Source organism: Limanda limanda, chromosome 18 (genome assembly GCF_963576545.1).
Source record: "Limanda limanda chromosome 18, fLimLim1.1, whole genome shotgun sequence".
Lineage (NCBI taxonomy): Eukaryota > Metazoa > Chordata > Actinopteri > Pleuronectiformes > Pleuronectidae > Limanda > Limanda limanda.
In genome coordinates, this window is record NC_083653.1 from 577,453 (window position 1) to 594,365 (window position 16,913).

General features: G+C 50.2%; 1 protein-coding gene across 1 annotated transcript; it reads right to left on the reverse strand.

The window, feature by feature from the left end:
* Window positions 1-776: 776 nt before the first annotated feature.
* On the reverse strand, window positions 777-15,476 carry LOC133024512 (rho guanine nucleotide exchange factor TIAM2). Its single transcript, XM_061091648.1, has 24 exons — window positions 15,294-15,476; window positions 14,937-15,209; window positions 14,385-14,837; window positions 13,574-13,973; window positions 11,658-11,833; window positions 10,888-11,112; window positions 10,314-10,499; window positions 10,047-10,184; window positions 8,651-8,716; window positions 8,369-8,441; window positions 8,179-8,268; window positions 7,894-8,082; window positions 7,702-7,736; window positions 6,569-6,757; window positions 5,418-5,486; window positions 5,221-5,346; window positions 4,706-4,814; window positions 4,414-4,593; window positions 3,437-3,555; window positions 3,257-3,365; window positions 3,031-3,089; window positions 2,356-2,446; window positions 2,193-2,280; window positions 777-2,062 (listed from the first exon to the last, which is right to left on the reverse strand). Exons 1-24 carry the CDS (start codon window positions 15,474-15,476, stop codon window positions 1,489-1,491), a joined length of 4,200 nt encoding a protein of 1,399 aa, XP_060947631.1. The 3' UTR covers window positions 777-1,488.
* Window positions 15,477-16,913: the final 1,437 nt, after the last annotated feature.

Genomic DNA, 16,913 nt, shown 5'->3' on the forward strand with positions numbered 1-16,913 from the left:
AAAGAAAAACACACAGAGACAGATACACACACTCACACACACACACAAAGAAATCCATACGCAAACACACAGACGCACAAAGAGAAAGACAAACACACACACAGAAAGACGAACACACAGACACACACGTTCACATAGAGAAATACACACGCAAACACACACACAGACACACACACAGACAGACACACAGAAACACAAGTCTACTTTGATATTTTAGTCCGCTCACATGGAGGAGGAGGGTTTATGAGGTATACTGCAGCCAGCCACCAGGGGGCGATCCAGATGATTTGGCTTCAGTTTTGGAAGCTGTCATGTCGTCCATCTTTATTTTGCAGATTGATAACTTTAGATGTTGTGGACACGAACCTCAGATGGCAGAATGTTTGTGTACATCTGATTTAATGAGACAGAAGTAATAAACTCATAAACAAAAACGGTGACGACAGTGCGGAGCAGCCATCTTGGATTTAGAGGCGTAGAGATCCAGAGTCAGTTCCAGCTGAAGGTCGTTTTCACAAAATTCACGATTCAGTACAAGTTTTCCTCTCAGCTTTCTGCCTTTATGCTAAGCTAGGCTAACTACTTCCTGAATGCAGTTCAGAAACAGAAGTTTGTTTGTATGTGATTCAATTCACATCGAGATCCAGACAAAAACATAACGTTAGATCAAGCAACCTTTTTTAATTACATATATTTTCCATTATTGGACTTCATCAAGTCGACAAAAACATTTACACAAATATTTAAGAAAATAAATTACCAAATATCTGTGGTTTCTGGATCCGCAGCCACAAAACTGAAACACAAAATATATAAATACAATAATTCAGATTTACAAAGACTCCGATCCAGCAGCTCCAGAGATTCAGATTCAAACTACAACAGAAAAAATAAACTGTACAGAGAGAAAAAATAGAAAAACAGAAAAATAAAGACGGGTTCAGTTCAAAATTCGTCCTGAACACGAATCCTTCACAAATGTTTTGGATCCGTCATTCGGAGAAAACAGTTTAAAATCAGTTAAATCTACACAGAGAGATTTTTAAAAACTGACCCCTGATAAAAATGTAAATATTCCTCCATTGTTCAATCTCGTCAACTTGAAAAAGTAAAATAATGATTCTGTTCAGTCGATCTGGAAAAGGTTTGATTTCTGAAAGGATGTTGAGTTCTTCTTTGATCCAGAACCAGAACTCCTCTTCTGGTCGGACTGTACCTGGATCGTGGTCCGAGGAACATTTCACTCCAGATTCACGCTGAAGTGAAACCTCAGAATGTCTGAACCCAACAAGAACCGGATCCATTTACCGGTTTCACGATGTTTTGCCGATATGAGCTCTCCTGTAACATTAGAACTTTTCTTATTATCTTAGTTTGATTTTCACTTTAAAGTGGAAACTTCAGTTTTGCGTTTTGCGAAGTTGGAGGTGTGTTTTTCCAGATCGAGGTGTGAGTCTCCCGGCCAATCAGATGCTCTGTGTGAGAGCTTCAGTGTGATTGGTTGAGTGGGAGCACGTGACTCAGTGGAGGTTGCCCCCCCTGTGGTGAGGGAGCAGCAGGCGTCTGAAGGGCGTAGAAGCAGTCCTCGTTGATCATGGACGTCATGCTGTGAACACTGAAGTCTCTGTCCAGCAGGTCCAACGCCTCTCCTCCGGGGCGTGGCTGCAGACTGGAGCTCCGCCTCTTCTCGGCGGTCCTCCGGTCGCCACAGGAAGTCGTGGCTCGACGCTCCGCCTCCTCCGTGACGTTGAGCCTCTGCAGCTGAGCCTCCAGCTCGCCGGTCAGCGAGAACAGTCGGGTCCTCTTCCCCGCCGGGTCGGCCGCGGCGTGGCTGGGCAGCGGCGGCTCCGAGCAGGTGTCTCCCAGGATGCACCTGCTCTCCTCCGGCGCCCGGAGAGGAGTCGTCCTCTGGGCGGCGGCACGACTCCTCTGCTGCCTCCTCCTCCAGGAGCTGCTCCTCTGGGGCGTGGCCGGCCTGCACCTCCTCAGCGAGCCGGCCGGCGCCCGCTCCCTCAGGACGGAGGACAGAGCTCGCAGGACGCTCGCCTTCGTCTCCAGACCACTGAAACAACACCAGGTCAGAAAGGTCACATGTGAGCTCAGAGCTGCAGGACACGCTGTGAGATGTTGTTCAGTTAGTTGCCTGACTGGGATGGGGGGGGGGGTGGGGGGGGGGGGGGGTCAGCTGTTACCTGCTGCAGAGCTGGAACACCGTCTCCGGCCGACCCTCCACCTCCGACCTGCTGTGAACCAGCTCCCACACACACGGGTTCTCTGAGCCTGAAAACACACCACAGTCTGTCAGCCGCAGCACAGCGCCACCTGCTGGAGGACGGACACACGCGGTCCACTGACCTGTGGTGTTGGCTGGTCTGACCTGAACCGCTGACACCGGGATTAACCAGCGGAACCTGAAGGGGTCGTGATCAGCCGAGCGGGAGCTCATCTGTAGAAAGTGAACAGAGCAGAGTTCAGGTCCTCTTCACTGGAGTCCAGGGAGTCACCTTCATGCTTCCATCAGGTGGAGATCACCTCCGCTCTGAAGCTGCTTCTCACCATGTCACGACTTTTCATCTGAGACAGGTTCAAGTTTAAAAATTGAATACGACTCTGAGACCCGGATCAGTTTCTTCTTCTGAATGTTCTGTGGTTCTGAACCAAACTGGATCTGAAACAGACCTGAACTCCTCAGCTCTTTGGGCTGAAGAGGAAATTCTCCTTGTTCCTGAATCTTCTCAGGATTTGAGGGACCCGATGATTTCTTGTTTCTTTCTCAAGAAACAGAATCCTCCTCACTGCGGCATTTTACTGCAAATTACTATGAATCAACTCTATTATAAAAGTTCAGAACGAATAGAAACATGTGTGATGATTTTTACTGGATGATGATTCTAAGGACCCTTCATGTTTTATGTCCCCTGAAGGCCACCGTACATTTCCCTTCATGCTTAGAAATGGGAGGGGGATTCAGTTTGTTGTAACACACAACTTGACCACTAGGTGTCACTACACGCAACACACTGGACTCACCGTCCTCTTCTTGAGTTTGTTGTTGTCTCGATAAACCAGGATGACGGCTCGTCTGAACACTGACCAAGAGAAACACACAATCAAACTGAGGGACTCACAACTTTTCACAACTCACAACTGTTTCGGACCTTCAGATTATTCAGTTCCACAAAGTTTAGTCCAAGAGGAACCATTGTATAGTTTGTTGTGTTGCAGTTGTGTGATCAGTGTGTTGTGTTGTGCTCACCGAACAGTGTGAGTTGTGGGTCTCTCCTCACTCGACCCACACAGGGAAGAGGATTCAACCAGGCGACAGCTGAGTGGATCAGGAACTCTCCCATCGACACGTCCGTGACCTGCGACACACCAACCTTCAGCTTCTTCACATCTGAACCAGGTCAACATCTGATCATGTGATCTCCATCACCTGTGTGTCGGCTCCGCCCTGTTCCGCAGTCAGCTGATCGAACACGCAGCCGTAGTCCTCGTAGATCTTCTGCATCTCGTTAATGTGACTCGCCACCTTCTCCATCGCCCTCAGGGCCTCTGATTGGACGACAGGAGACACCACAGTTACTGACACACACGTGTGTGTGTGTGTACCTGTCAGGTGTGTGTGTGTACCTGTCAGGTGTGTGTGTGTGTGTACCTGTCAGGTGTGTGTGTGTGTACCTGTCAGCTGTGTGTGTGTACCTGTCAGCTGTGTGTGTGTACCTGTCAGGTGTGTGTGTGTGTGAACCTGTCAGGTGTGAGTGTGTACCTGTCAGCTGTGTGTGTGTACCTGTCAGGTGTGTGTGTGTGTGTACCTGTCAGGTGTGTGTGTGTGTACCTGTCAGGTGTGTGTGTGTGTACCTGTCAGCTGTGTGTGTGTACCTGTCAGGTGTGTGTGTGTGTACCTGTCAGGTGTGTGTGTGTGTACCTGTCAGGTGTGTGTGTGTGTACCTGTCAGCTGTGTGTGTACCTGTCAGGTGTGTGTGTGTACCTGTCAGGTGTGTGTGTGTGTACCTGTCAGGTGTGTGTGTGTGTACCTGTCAGGAGTGTGTGTGTGTACCTGTCAGGTGTGTGTGTGTGTACCTGTCAGGTGTGTGTGTGTACCTGTCAGGTGTGTGTGTGTACCTGTCAGGTGTGTGTGTGTGTGAACCTGTCAGGTGTGAGTGTGTACCTGTCAGCTGTGTGTGTGTACCTGTCAGGTGTGTGTGTGTGTACCTGTCAGCTGTGTGTGTGTACCTGTCAGGTGTGTGTGTGTGTACCTGTCAGGTGTGTGTGTGTGTAACTGTCAGCTGTGTGTGTACCTGTCAGGTGTGTGTGTGTGTGTACCTGTCAGGTGTGTGTGTGTGTGCGTGTGTGTGTGTGTGTGTACCTGTCAGGTGTGTGTGTGTGTACCTGTCAGGTGTGTGTGTGTACCTGTCAGGTGTGTGTGCTCGGGGCTCTCGGGGGGGGTCAGGGTCACCAGCTCCCGGAGCAGCAGTGGATACTTCAGAACCCTTTGAACCGGTTTGATCAGGTACGACTCCAGACAGGAAGAGTGCTGATTGGTCGGATTCCTCGTCTCCAAGAAGTGTTTGAAGGCTCTGTCTGTCTTCGCTGGAGACACACACACACATGCACACACACACACAAACAGACACACACACATCAGTAACTTGGGTGTGTCTGGTGATCACAGGAGATTGAAGGGCTGTGATTGGCTGTTCACCTCGCTCCAGGACCTTCTGCACTTTGATGTGATTGGCACAGAAGCCGCTGTAGAGTTTGAAGTGGTCGGCGTAATAAAGAAAAGATCCTCCCAACGAGAAGAGGAGTTTCTGAGAGACACGTCAAACTGATCAGTAACTATTTATGATCAGGGATCGAACTTAAACATCCATTAAAAAGTAATGATAAACTTTCACCATTTATGAATAATATGTTTTATTTTACAAAATAAAATCTTAATAACAGATTAAAGAATAAAACACATTTAAGAAAGGTAGAAATAAGTTAGAAATAAATAATAAAAACAAAATAGAAATACAATTATGTAAATAAATAAATTATGTGAATAATAATGAGGTTTTAAATTTAAAATAATAAAACACATTTACAAGAGAAGGTTGATTAATAAAAAGTCAAAGCTACAAAAACAATTATTAAATAATAACGTGGGGAAAAATCAATAAAATGTCTAATTAAAGAAATGACAAAGTGAAAGTGAGCAGCAGGAGTCGTTACCTTGAACTGTTCAGGTGTCTCCAGGCGACTCATGTTGGGACACGAGGAGATCTTCTCCTCCAGAGTCTGAAGGAAAACTCTCTGAAAGTCCAGCATCTGCGGCAGGCTGCCGAACAGCGCCTCCATCTGGAGAAACAGACACAGCGTCGTCAGGGCAACCCCAGGTCTGTGCACAGAAGCTCTGTGGGTTCACGTACCTCTGCTTTGCTGAGGAACGTCTCCGTCTGCAGCGGCGTCAGGTAGACGTCCAGCAGACACACCAGATCCTGAGGGACACACGTCAACCACGTGAAATCAAATACCTCATTTCTGATTTCACAGAGTGAAACAACCGGGTGAAAGCTCAAATATCAACATTTCAAAGAAATATGAACAAACATTTAGTTTTTACACCTGAATGTGATGAAAACTTTATTTTTACTTTCCACTTTGATAAAGTAAAATTTCAGAACTTGACATTTGACATAAAATGATGTAAGTTTATATATTATGAGTAATTAATAACTGTTCCTGACGTGTTCCTGGTGTGTTCCTGACTTGATCCTGACGTGTTCCTGACATGTTCCTGACGTGTTCCTGACATGTTCCTGAAGTGTTTCTGACATGTTCCTGACGTGTTCCTGACATGTTCCTGAAGTGTTCCTGACGTGTTCCTGACATGTTCCTGAAGTGTTCCTGACGTGTTCCTGACGTGTTCCTGACATGTTCCTGAAGTGTTCCTGACGTGTTCCTGACATGTTCCTGAAGTGTTCCTGACGTGTTCCTGACATGTTCCTGAAGTGTTCCTGACGTGTTCCTGACGTGTTCCTGACATGTTCCTGAAGTGTTCCTGACGTGTTCCTGACATGTTCCTGAAGTGTTCCTGACGTGTTTCTGATGTGTTCCTGAATTGTTTCTGAATTGTTCCTGACGTGCTCCTGACGTGTTCCTGACGTGTTCCTGACATGTTCCTGAAGTGTTCCTGACGTGTTCCTGACATGTTCCTGAAGTGTTCCTGACGTGTTCCTGATGTGTTCCTGAATTGTTTCTGAATTGTTCCTGACGTGCTCCTGATGTGTTCCTGACGTGTTCCTGATGTGTTCCTGAATTGTTTCTGAATTGTTCCTGACGTGTTCCTGACTTGATCCTGACGTGTTCCTGACTTGATCCTGAATTGTTCCTGACATGTTCCTGACCTGTTCCTGACGTGTTCCTGACGTGTTTTTGACGTGTTCCTGACTTGATCCTGAATTATTCCTGACGTGTTCCTGACATGTTCCTGACTTGATCCTGACGTGTTCCTGACGTGTTCCTGACGTGTTCCTGACGTGACACTGATCTTCCCACAGCAGAATATCATGTGACTGACCTTGACGTAGGACTTCTCCGTGTCGACCAGCTCCTGGATGACTTTACGCAGATGCTGGCACACGCTCAGGTGGGCGGGGCTTGCCGGCTGCAGGGTGACCTCTCTGCTGTACGGGTTCTGGGGAACATCAGCGTCTGCAGCTCGGCCTTCTGGGAAGATCTGGTACAGAGAATAAACCCGCTCCATGTTCTGTCGGGAAGCACATATGTAAAATCTGTGATTAGCAACGTTTCAGATTCCAGTAAAACCCAAAAACCATCAGCTCATAGTTCCTTCAGTGAGTTTGAGTAACGATGGAACCTGAGTGAACAGGAAACAGGAAACGTGGCGTGAACGCAGCGTTCTGAGGTCCCAACAGTCGCCACATTCATCAGAAGCTCTGAGGACGCGCTGCTTCAGATTCACAGCTTCAGAGTCTAGATTTAATGAGTTAATAAATGTGTCTACATGAACAGAAAGAAAGGAAGTGAAGTGTTTCTCCACCGTCACATGATGAAAGTAACGTGTTCACCGCAGCCTGAAGCGGCAGCGGTGACGTCTGGTGAACAACAACCTCCAGCACGGCTCTGACTCTGTTTACCAGCAGCACGCGGCCGGACGCCGGACGCCGGCAGCTCAGGCAGCAGGCCGCCGCCCCGCGGAGCCCCTCCCCTCCATCCCCCTGCTCCTCCACGTCCTCCTCCTGCGGCAGCACCCAGCACAGAGCCCCCATGGCGAGCGGGTGGGACGACGGGGGCGGGCAGGCTGGGGTCAGAGGTCGCCTCCTGCAGCCGCTGGTCAGGAACAACATCTACGAGGTCTCTGTGGTCGTACGGGTGGAAGCCATTAATCCTGCTCTGACTTTACTCAAACACTCCACACACTCCTGGAGGTGTAAGCCCGGATTAAGTCATGTGACACTGAGGGTGTCTGAGCATCAGGAAGGAGGAGCAGAGGATTGTGGGATTCCTGCCGACGGGCGAACGGAGGAAAGACAGTAACTTCTGCTTTATATGGTTTTATATAGACTGAACAAACTCCTGTAGGGAAGCTCGGAGAGACAGGAGAAACCAGGACTTTACTGCTGTAATACCCATATCGGCCACAAGAGGCAGAAGTGCGCCTCCACAGAGTATCGAGGAAAACTGACTCACTTGTCCTGTCGGGTCAGCGTCATCGAACCCGGGAGGAAGGACGGCGCCCGGCGACAAAACATCTGTGAAAGATAATATACAATACAAATATAATTCAGATATAGATAAAATAGCAGAGGAAAGATTTGACTGGTTTGTTTTTCAAAGCTGCATAAACAGAGAATGTGTGTGTGTTGGTCGTGCCTGTGGTCCAGGGGGGGAGGTCAGGGGCCGCGGGCTCCCAGGGGCCTGCAGGTTCCCCGGGTTCCTCCTCAGGCGACTCGTCCCTCCTCAGCAGCAGCTGGAGCTTCTGGTGGCTGAAGAGACTCGGCATCAGGTCCAAGTCGAGTCCGGACACAGACGCCCCGTTCACCGCCAGCACCTCGTCTCCGGCCCTGAGGCCTGATGGGAAACACCAGGTCCAAGTCTCACAATCTGTCACAATCCCCCGAACCCCCTTCAAATGTAAATCAGAGACGCGAGACCCAGATGTCGAACCTTCTCTGGCGGAGGGTCCCAGCGGATCCACCTCGCTGACGTGCACGTGACTCCTCCCGGCGCCGTCCAAGTGTCCCGTGACCACGAAGCCTGCCGGGTCACGAGGGAACAGGACGTCAGCGATGATGTTCCAACGAATCAGAACTTCAACATGAAACAAAGAAATGAGAAGAAAGCTGGAGCTTCTCACCAAAGTCTCGTCCAGCGTCGTCTCGACAGATGTGCAGCGAGAAGCTGCCGAGGACGGAACCTTCATCACACATCTGGAGACACAGACAAGTCGTCTTCATCACTTATCACAGATTCATTCACTCACATTTGAGTCAAACTTTATGTTTAAAACATAAGAAATAAAAAGAAACACACGTTTATTATATAATAAATAATTATATGTATTATTTTTCTAAATGATGATGATTATTAATAACTAATATTATTGATCAGTTCAAGTTGAGCAGGTCAGTGAACACACCTGTACAGCTGCAGGACGTCCTGCAGAGGGCAGCACCTCCCCATGTTTGTCCTCACAGTCCAGTCTCTGAAGAGGAAACAGTTTGTTCTTGTCACATTTATTCTAAAGTCAAAACTAATACTAAAACTAATTTTGTTTTCATATTTAAAAATAAATGAAAATCATGTTTGAGTTTGTGTTACTGATGAAACGGATCTGTTCAAGATGAAAGATTCAGACGAGAGGAAAGAGAAGAGAGAGAAGAGAAGAGAGGAAAGAGAAGAGAGAAAAGAGAAGAGAGAAAAGAGAAGAGAGGAAAGACAAGACAGGAAAGACAAGAGAAGAGAGAAAAGAGAAAAGAGAAAAGAGAAAAGAGAAGAGAGGAAAGACAAGAGAGGAAAGAGAAGAGAGAGAAGAGAAGAGAGAGAAGAGAAGAGAGGAAAGAGAAGAGAGGAAAGAGAAGAGAAGAGAAGAGAAGAGAGGAAAGAGAAGAGAGAAAAGAGAAGAGAGGAAAGAGAGAGAAGATGTGAATGAAAGTCAGAAGAAGCAGCAGGACAGAGGAGACGGAGTGAGGAGGCATCATGTTGAGAGGAAGGAAGGAAGGAAGGAAGGAAGGAAGGAAGGAAGGAAGGAAGGAAGGGAGGGAGGGAGGGAGGGAGGGAGGGAGGGTAAAGAGAACCAGAAGAAAGGAGGAGGGGTCATGTGACCGCAGGAGGTGGGAGGGTCACTTTCTGCCTCTGTGGATTAAAACTAAGGGACAAAGGAATTCTGGGAAAATAAAAGGCTATTGAAGCTTTTAATCCCCCCCCCCCTGCCCCCCCCCCCCCGGAACAGCTGTGCAACCTCCTCCGAGGTCAAAGGGCGACAGATGATTCTCATGTTCTCATGTTCTCTACAGTCGAGTGAAATGTGTAAAGATGATATTTTGACAGTTTGGTATTTCAAAGTTTTTTTTAAATCTTCCACAGATGAAGTCACAGGTGAACAGAGCTGCCGGTTAGCTCCGCCCCCTGCCGGTTAGCTCCGCCCCTCTGGCACAGAGAGAGGAATAAGAGAAAGTTGGAGAATGAACCTCGAACAGTCAGAGACCTTCAGGAACTAAAAATACTTCCTCAGACTCTACATTTAAACCTCATTAAAAACTAAACATCTGTCCCGGGTCCAAACCAAAAAGAGACGAAATGAAGGAGTGAGCTGAAATGACGGGTTGGAGAAGCAGCTGCAGTCAGCCTGGAGTCTGAGGGCCACCGAGGAAACACCTCCTCATCTTCATCATCTTCATCAACACCCACGTGTTCCAGGCCAGTGAACGTGTCCATGGAACCATGATTCAAATGATTTCACCTGATCATAATGTATCTGTATTCACGAGTGTGTGTGATGTTTTGGTTCCTTTGAGCTTGATCTGGTCTGTTACCTGGGACGTAGAGAGACTTCTGCTTCTGTCCAGCCCGTCCAGAGCCTTCAGAGAGGACGGCAGCCCCCCCCACCGGTGGTTCCCCCCCGACAGAGACCGACCACGCCGTCGTAGCGTCCCCTCGTCTCTGCTGCACACCTGCGGAGGAGGAGGAGCATCACTAACACACACAGGTTGTGTCTTTACTCGTCCGGTGGCGAGAGGACACATCGGATTCCAGCTCCCCGGAGTTCATCTGATCTTCACAGAACCAACCACGTGTCTCACCAGTGCGTGGAAGGAGGACACGGAGAAGACCCCCAGGCGCCCCAGCAGGCTCTTGGAGGCGCGGCTGGCGATGGCGAGGAGGCTCTTTGGGTTCGGGAGCTCGTCGCCCTGCAGACTGGAGAGGTAGCACTTGAGCCGGAACAGATCCAGGTTCAGTTTCTCCAGGTTCTGCTCCCACTGCTTGATCTGAAAAGTCCGATATGATCATTGATAGTGTGTCTGCCAGTAACTCATATGTAATCTATTACTTCTGCAGATCGTCCTTGGTTCACTCTGTATATTGAACGCAGGCTGATCAGGAGGGAAAATAACTGGACATTCTGAGTAACCTCGAAAACGAGCGTAGCTTCGATCCGTGTGCACGTGACCTGAAATGTTTGTCAGAGAATAAAACTGTTTCCGAATCATTCGACACTTTATGTTGCAGAAGTTGTTCGGCCCCGTGCTGGTGGGTGAACTGGGCTATTTAGTGTGGGAGCAGCGCCTCCAGGTGTTGAACCCTGGAAGTGTCACTGAGCTGGGACTACACGCTCTGGTGGAGTGTTGATGTGAGATGTTGGCGTCAGGCACTGACCTGGCTCTCCACGGCCTTCCTGTTCTTCTGCTCCTTGATGACGGAGAGCTGCAGCTCCGCCATCTTCTTCATCTTTCCGTCCATGTCGATCTTGTGCAGCAGCGAGCGGCTCCGGCACCGCAGGAGGCGCAGCGTGTCCTCCTTCCCCTGACGCCTCGCCAGCAGGGCGGCGCCGGCAGAGTGGATGGAGGTCGCCCAGTTCTCCAGCTCCGTCTGGTTGGTCGCCTGCAAGAGTCACAACACAATTAGCTTATCTATAAGTTCAAATACGAGTTACGGACAGGAAGTGTTAGCTCTGTATTCACCGCTGGAGACTCAACGTTACTCAAGTCTTTTATCTGAACTGTTTGACTATCGCACCGATTGAAAAACCTTCGGTATCTGTGGTTATATATTGTTATTTCATAAATGTTCCCCTGTTCCTCAAAGCAAAGGTGGGATGGATGGATGCAGATAAAGTTTTCTTCTTCGCTGGTCGTGTTGCTGGTGGAAGCTGAGGAGAGAAACCACCACACGCCGTCCTGTTGGTCCACAGCGCCCTGGGACTGGAACCAGGGGATCCACAGGTGGAGAGAACGACTGGGAAACCAAACACTGACCCGACTGAAACCAGGTTCAGTTCCAGTTCAGTTCCCTGCGCTTGTGAATCAGGAGGAGATCTGGGATCTCAGGCAGAGCTCAGTGAGTTCATCCATGTTATGAGCACATGACCTCTGATGTCATCTGCAGAACAGTGAACAACAATATCGATTCAGAACAGGTTCCCTCACCTGGAACAGGTAGACGTCTCCGAACGAGTTGCTGAGACAGAAGACGTGTTCCCTCTTGGGATGTTCGGGGACGGCCTGGACGATGCTGTCGTCGGCCAGCAGGGCGTAACGAGGTGAAAGGTCGCGCTCGGTGCCGCTGCTCCTCCCGTACGTCTCGTGAAGCAGCAGAGTGCAACCTGAGCCGAGCAGAGAGGTCAGAGGTCATGGACATGTGGTTCTTTACCAAGAAGGTGACAGCTTCCTGTTGTTAACACATCAGAACAGGACTCGTACACCGTGTCACTTCCTGTTTCACCACAGACGCCATATATCACCTGACCCCATTCACAAAAACACAATGGTCGTCAGGTCATTGGTCTTAAGGTCATTGGTCTTCAGGTCATTGGTCTTAAGGTCATTGGTCTTCAGGTCATTGGTCTTAAGGTCATTGGTCGTCAGGTCATTGGTCTTCAGGTCGTTGGTCGTCAGATCGTTGGTCTTCAGGTCGTTGGTCGTTAGGTCATTGGTCGTCAGGTCATTGGTCGTCAGGTCGTTGGTCTTCAGGTCGTTGGTCGTCAGGTCATTGGTCGTCAGGTCGTTGGTCTTCAGGTCATTGGTCGTCAGGTCATTGGTCGTCAGGTCGTTGGTCTTCAGGTCATTGGTCGTCAGGTCATTGGTCTTCAGGTCATTGGTCTTCAGGTCATTGGTCGTCAGGTCGTTGGTCTTCAGGTCATTGGTCGTCAGGTCATTGGTCGTCAGGTCGTTGGTCTTCAGGTCGTTGGTCGTCAGGTCATTGGTCGTCAGGTCGTTGGTCTTCAGGTCATTGGTCGTCAGGTCATTGGTCGTCAGGTCGTTGGTCTTCAGGTCATTGGTCGTCAGGTCATTGGTCTTCAGGTCATTGGTCGTCAGGTCGTTGGTCTTCAGGTCATTGGTCGTCAGGTCATTGGTCGTAAGGTCGTTGGTCGTAAGGTCATTGGTTGTCAGGTCATTGGTCGTCAGGTCATTGGTCGTCAGGTCATTGGTCGTCAGGTCATTGGTCTTCAGGTCGTTGGTCTTCAGGTCATTGGTCTTCAGGTCATTGGTCTTCAGGTCATTGGTCGTCAGGTCATTGGTCGTAAGGTCGTTGGTCGTAAGGTCATTGGTTGTCAGGTCATTGGTCTTCAGGTCATTGGTCGTCAGGTCATTGGTCTTCAGGTCATTGGTCTTCAGGTCATTGGTCTTCAGGTCGTTGGTCTTCAGGTCGTTGGTCGTCAGGTCATTGGTCTTCAGGTCATTGGTCTTCAGGTCATTGGTCTTCAGGTCATTGGTCTTCAGGTCATTGGTCGTCAGGTCATTGGTCGTAAGGTCGTTGGTCGTAAGGTCATTGGTTGTCAGGTCGTTGGTCTTCAGATCGTTGGTCTTCAGGTCGTTGGTCGTTAGGTCATTGGTCGTCAGGTCATTGGGCGTCAGGTCGTTGGTCTTCAGGTCGTTGGTCTTCAGGTCGTTGGTCTTCAGGTCATTGGGTGTCAGGTCGTTGGTCTTCAGGTCGTTGGTCTTCAGGTCGTTGGTCTTCAGGTCATTGGGCGTCAGGTCATTGGTCGTAAGGTCGTTGGTCGTAAGGTCATTGGTCGTCAGGTCATTGGTCTTCAGGTCATTGGTCGTCAGGTCATTGGTCTTCAGGTCATTGGTCTTCAGGTCATTGGTCGTCAGGTCATTGGTCTTCAGGTCATTGGTCGTCAGGTCATTGGTCTTCAGGTCATTGGTCGTCAGGTCATTGGTCGTCAGGTCATTGGTCTTCAGGTCGTTGGTCTTCAGGTCATTGGTCTTCAGGTCATTGGTCTTCAGGTCGTTGGTCGTTAGGTCATTGGTCGTCAGGTCATTGGTCTTCAGGTCATTGGTCTTCAGGTCGTTGGTCTTCAGGTCATTGGTGGATGACCTTGTGGAGGGGGCGGACCTACCTTTCAGGGTGACCCAGTAATGCCTCCACCTGCGGCGTGCGACCAGCTCCATCTTCCCGTCCTTGTTGACAGTAATGAGAGGTTTGAAGAAAAGCCATCCGGCCCTTCGCACCACGCCCTGCTCCTTCTCGAACAAGACGTCCAGCTGCTCCATGCCTCCCAGCTCCACCCCTCCATCCATGTCCTCGTCCTCCTGCTCGTCCTCCTGCTCCTCTTCTTCCTCCGACAGCTCCGCCTGGTCGGCTGCACCGCTGCAGCTGGTCTCCAGCTCCTGCATGAAGTTCTCGTAGATGTTCTGTCGCTGGGCGTCACTGATGTGGTTCAGGCCTCTGGAGCCACAGGGAGGGTGGAGGAGGTCAGAGGTCGACGCCGCGCTGCGACCGACCGGCTCACTGGGATCCTGACGAGAATCACACAAGATGTTTCAGATATATTTAAAAATATATATATATGCTAACAGCTAACTTCTTAAAGCTAACTTGTTGAGCGACCATTTTTTGACAGGAAGCTTCAGTACTTCCTGCATGAGATGAGTGAGGTGTTTCAGAATAAAAGCACCAATAGTTCTGCTTGGATTCATTTAGGTGTAACAGTACTTTAAGGAACTTTATTTTAATTCATTTAAATGTGTTTAACTTTATTTTACCTTTACCTTTCTGGTGTTTTTGTTCATTAGTACATTTGAATGACCTTATACCGAATTAGCATAATCAAACAGTTTTATAAAACTCTTAAAACAAATAAATATTTTGTAATTATGACATTAACAAATGTGTCTTTACAATCCATCCTTTGTTTTGAAAGTTCTTACCTGGATGCGTCTCTTCTTCCTGCTCAGACTTCCTGTCCAGTCGCTCAGTTGTCGGATTCTGCTCTTCAGGAAATCTTTGCGATTGTTCCCGGTGGGGGGGGCGGAGCTGATGGACCCGGCCCTGCGGCAAGGCAGCGTCAGGGAGGAGAACCGCTGCTCTGCCCCCCCACCTGCACCCGCCTCCTCCTGAATGACGTCCTCCAGCAGCGTGGCGGAGGAGGCGGCCCGTGGGGGGGCTGGCGGCGTGGGGAAGGCGGGCAGCGTGGGGGGGCTGCTGTAGACGCTGTCCAGGGACGCCGCCGGGGACGACACCAGGCTGAAGCCTCTCGGGTCCGGCTGCAGGATCAAGGAGTCGCCGACGCCGCTGTCCTCCGTCCGGCGGGAGGAGCAGGTGTTGTAGCCTGCGGCGCGGAAGAGGAGGGCGGAGCTAAATCCAGGTGAGACGTCCTCTACCTGAGCCGAGAAGAAGGTGTTGAAGACGCCGGTGGAGGTCACGTCCGTGCGGGTGGAGGAGTGAGAGGCCTCATCCGCCATCTGCCCACAAACAAACACGTTGTCCAGCAGCTCAGCGCTGCCCCCCCATGGCGAGTCGTACCAGGAGCCGTCGGAGCTGAGCGAGCTGCCCTGGCTGGTGCGGAGGACGGGTTCGGCAGCTGAGGAGGCGGCTGCGGTGGAGCTGGCGGGGGGGCCGGTGGACCCCGGCTGCTCCATGGGCTCGACCCTGCTGCTGCTGAACTCCACCCTCATGCTGCCATCTTTGCTGAGCAGCACTTTGGGGCTGCCGCCGCTCTCCAGGGGCGCCCGCTCGCCACCGACTCCCTCTCCCTCGCCGGCGCTCACCGGGTATCCAAACGGACTCCTGCAGCTCCCCCTGCTGGTCCTCTGAGGAGACGCAGCCCTCAGCCTGGCGCCTCCTCTGGGTCCATGCTCGTAGCGCCAGGAGGAGTTCTGGTTCTGACCGCTCCTCCCACAGCTCCTGCCCGGGCTGCTCCTCCACCAGCTGCGAGCTGACGGCGCCTCCTCCTTCCTGGAGGAGGAGCACCTGGAGGAGGAGGCGGCGGCGGAGACGATGTGACTGTCGGTGTTCCCCATCGCGACCACGACCTGGAGCCCGAGACACACGAGGAAAACGCATCAGATAAACTCACTTTAACGCATAAACACGTCAACAACGTCGATGGTCACCATCAGTTCTCCCCCCAGGGCCGGATCCACCTGTCAGAAGGCCTCAGGCCCCCCCCCCGTTCCTCCCCCTCTCTGTGTATGAATCCTGTTTCTGAAGTTTACAGTTTAAACTTATGAATTATGAGTTATGCTGGACAACGTGTTTCAACTCTAAACGGAGCTCACCTATTTCCATGGCAACCAGTTACATTTCCAAACAGAGCGTCGAATTATTTACTGTTTGATGTTAATTTAAAAAGTGAAATAAACAACAACAACAACAACAACAAAGTACCAGAGTCCGTCTGGTCCTCTAGTTTATTCCTGTAGTAACGTACTTTACACTTAAGAGGCCAGAGTTTAAAAAGTACTTTACCTATGTAGTACAACAGCTGCTATTGTTAGTACTATTACTCATACTGCTCCTGCTCCTGCTCCTGCTCCTGCTCCTGCTCCTGCTCCTGCTCCTGCTCCTGCTCCTGCTCCTGCTCCTGCTCCTGCTCCTGCTCCTGCTCCTGCAGTACACACACACGACCACATGGAAAGTCCTGAGTTGACGGAGCCGCCTCAGGAAGCAGCTTCACAACTTTACTCGTATTCAGTCAGAAAAATACAAATGGAATATGAAGAGAAGTTTTACCTTCTTGTGTTTGTGTCTTCGTCCTGCTCCCTCTCTCCCTCTCTCCCTCTCTCTCCCTCTCTCTCTCTCTCTCTCTCTCTCTCTCGCTCCCTCTCCCTCTCTCTCTCTCTCTCTCTCTCTCTCTCTCTCTCTCTCTCTCTCTCTCTCTCTCTCCCTCTCTCTCTCTCTCTCTCTCTCTCCCACTGATCCTCTCTGTGCCTCCAGCTGCTGCCTCTCTCTCTCCTCCAGTGTTTGTCTATGGCGCTCGCCCCCCCCCTCTCTTCAGACCAGCTCATCTGTTGGGGGAGAACAGAGGGAGGGAGGGGCTTCAGCACACAGACCCTCCCTTTGTAGCCCCCCCCCCCCCCACTTCCCCTAAAGCCTATTCCATGACGTCTCTGCTGAAGTTTTTTCTGAAACCAAACTTCTCTCTGGTTTCTGTTTGTTTTGGTTTCTTGTGGATTCTGAGCGATTCTCTCTTTGTTTTTCCTCTTTTCTTAAATCCAGCTTCTTCATCGTTGGACTGCAGCTGTTTTCAGAAAAAGTCCAATCACAGTTTTCTGCTTTGTCGAACAGACGTGTTCCAGAAGCTTGATATGAATAATCATGTTGTGACCTGACGAGTGTGAGTCCAGATGTTTGTTCAGGAACAAGTTGAGCGATCCTGTGAGTGAAGGTCCTGATGTTTCCACGACGACCTGGGATCAGATCAGCAGCTCAACTCTGTCCTGGGAGTTTTTACTAAA

What these genes read in the sequence shown, in the direction of transcription:
- LOC133024512 (XM_061091648.1), bottom strand. Translation starts at nt 15,476, where the DNA reads ATGGGGAACACCGACAGTCACATCGTCTCCGCCGCCGCCTCCTCCTCC. An exon ending in TTACTGGGTCACCCTGAAAG is followed by an intron (nt 11,834 to 13,573) that starts GTAGGTCCGCCC and finishes TGCTCGGCTCAG; the next exon opens with GTTGCACTCTGCTGCTTCAC. An exon ending in GCAGAAGGTCCTGGAGCGAG is followed by an intron (nt 4,594 to 4,705) that starts GTGAACAGCCAA and finishes GTGTGTCTCCAG; the next exon opens with CGAAGACAGACAGAGCCTTC.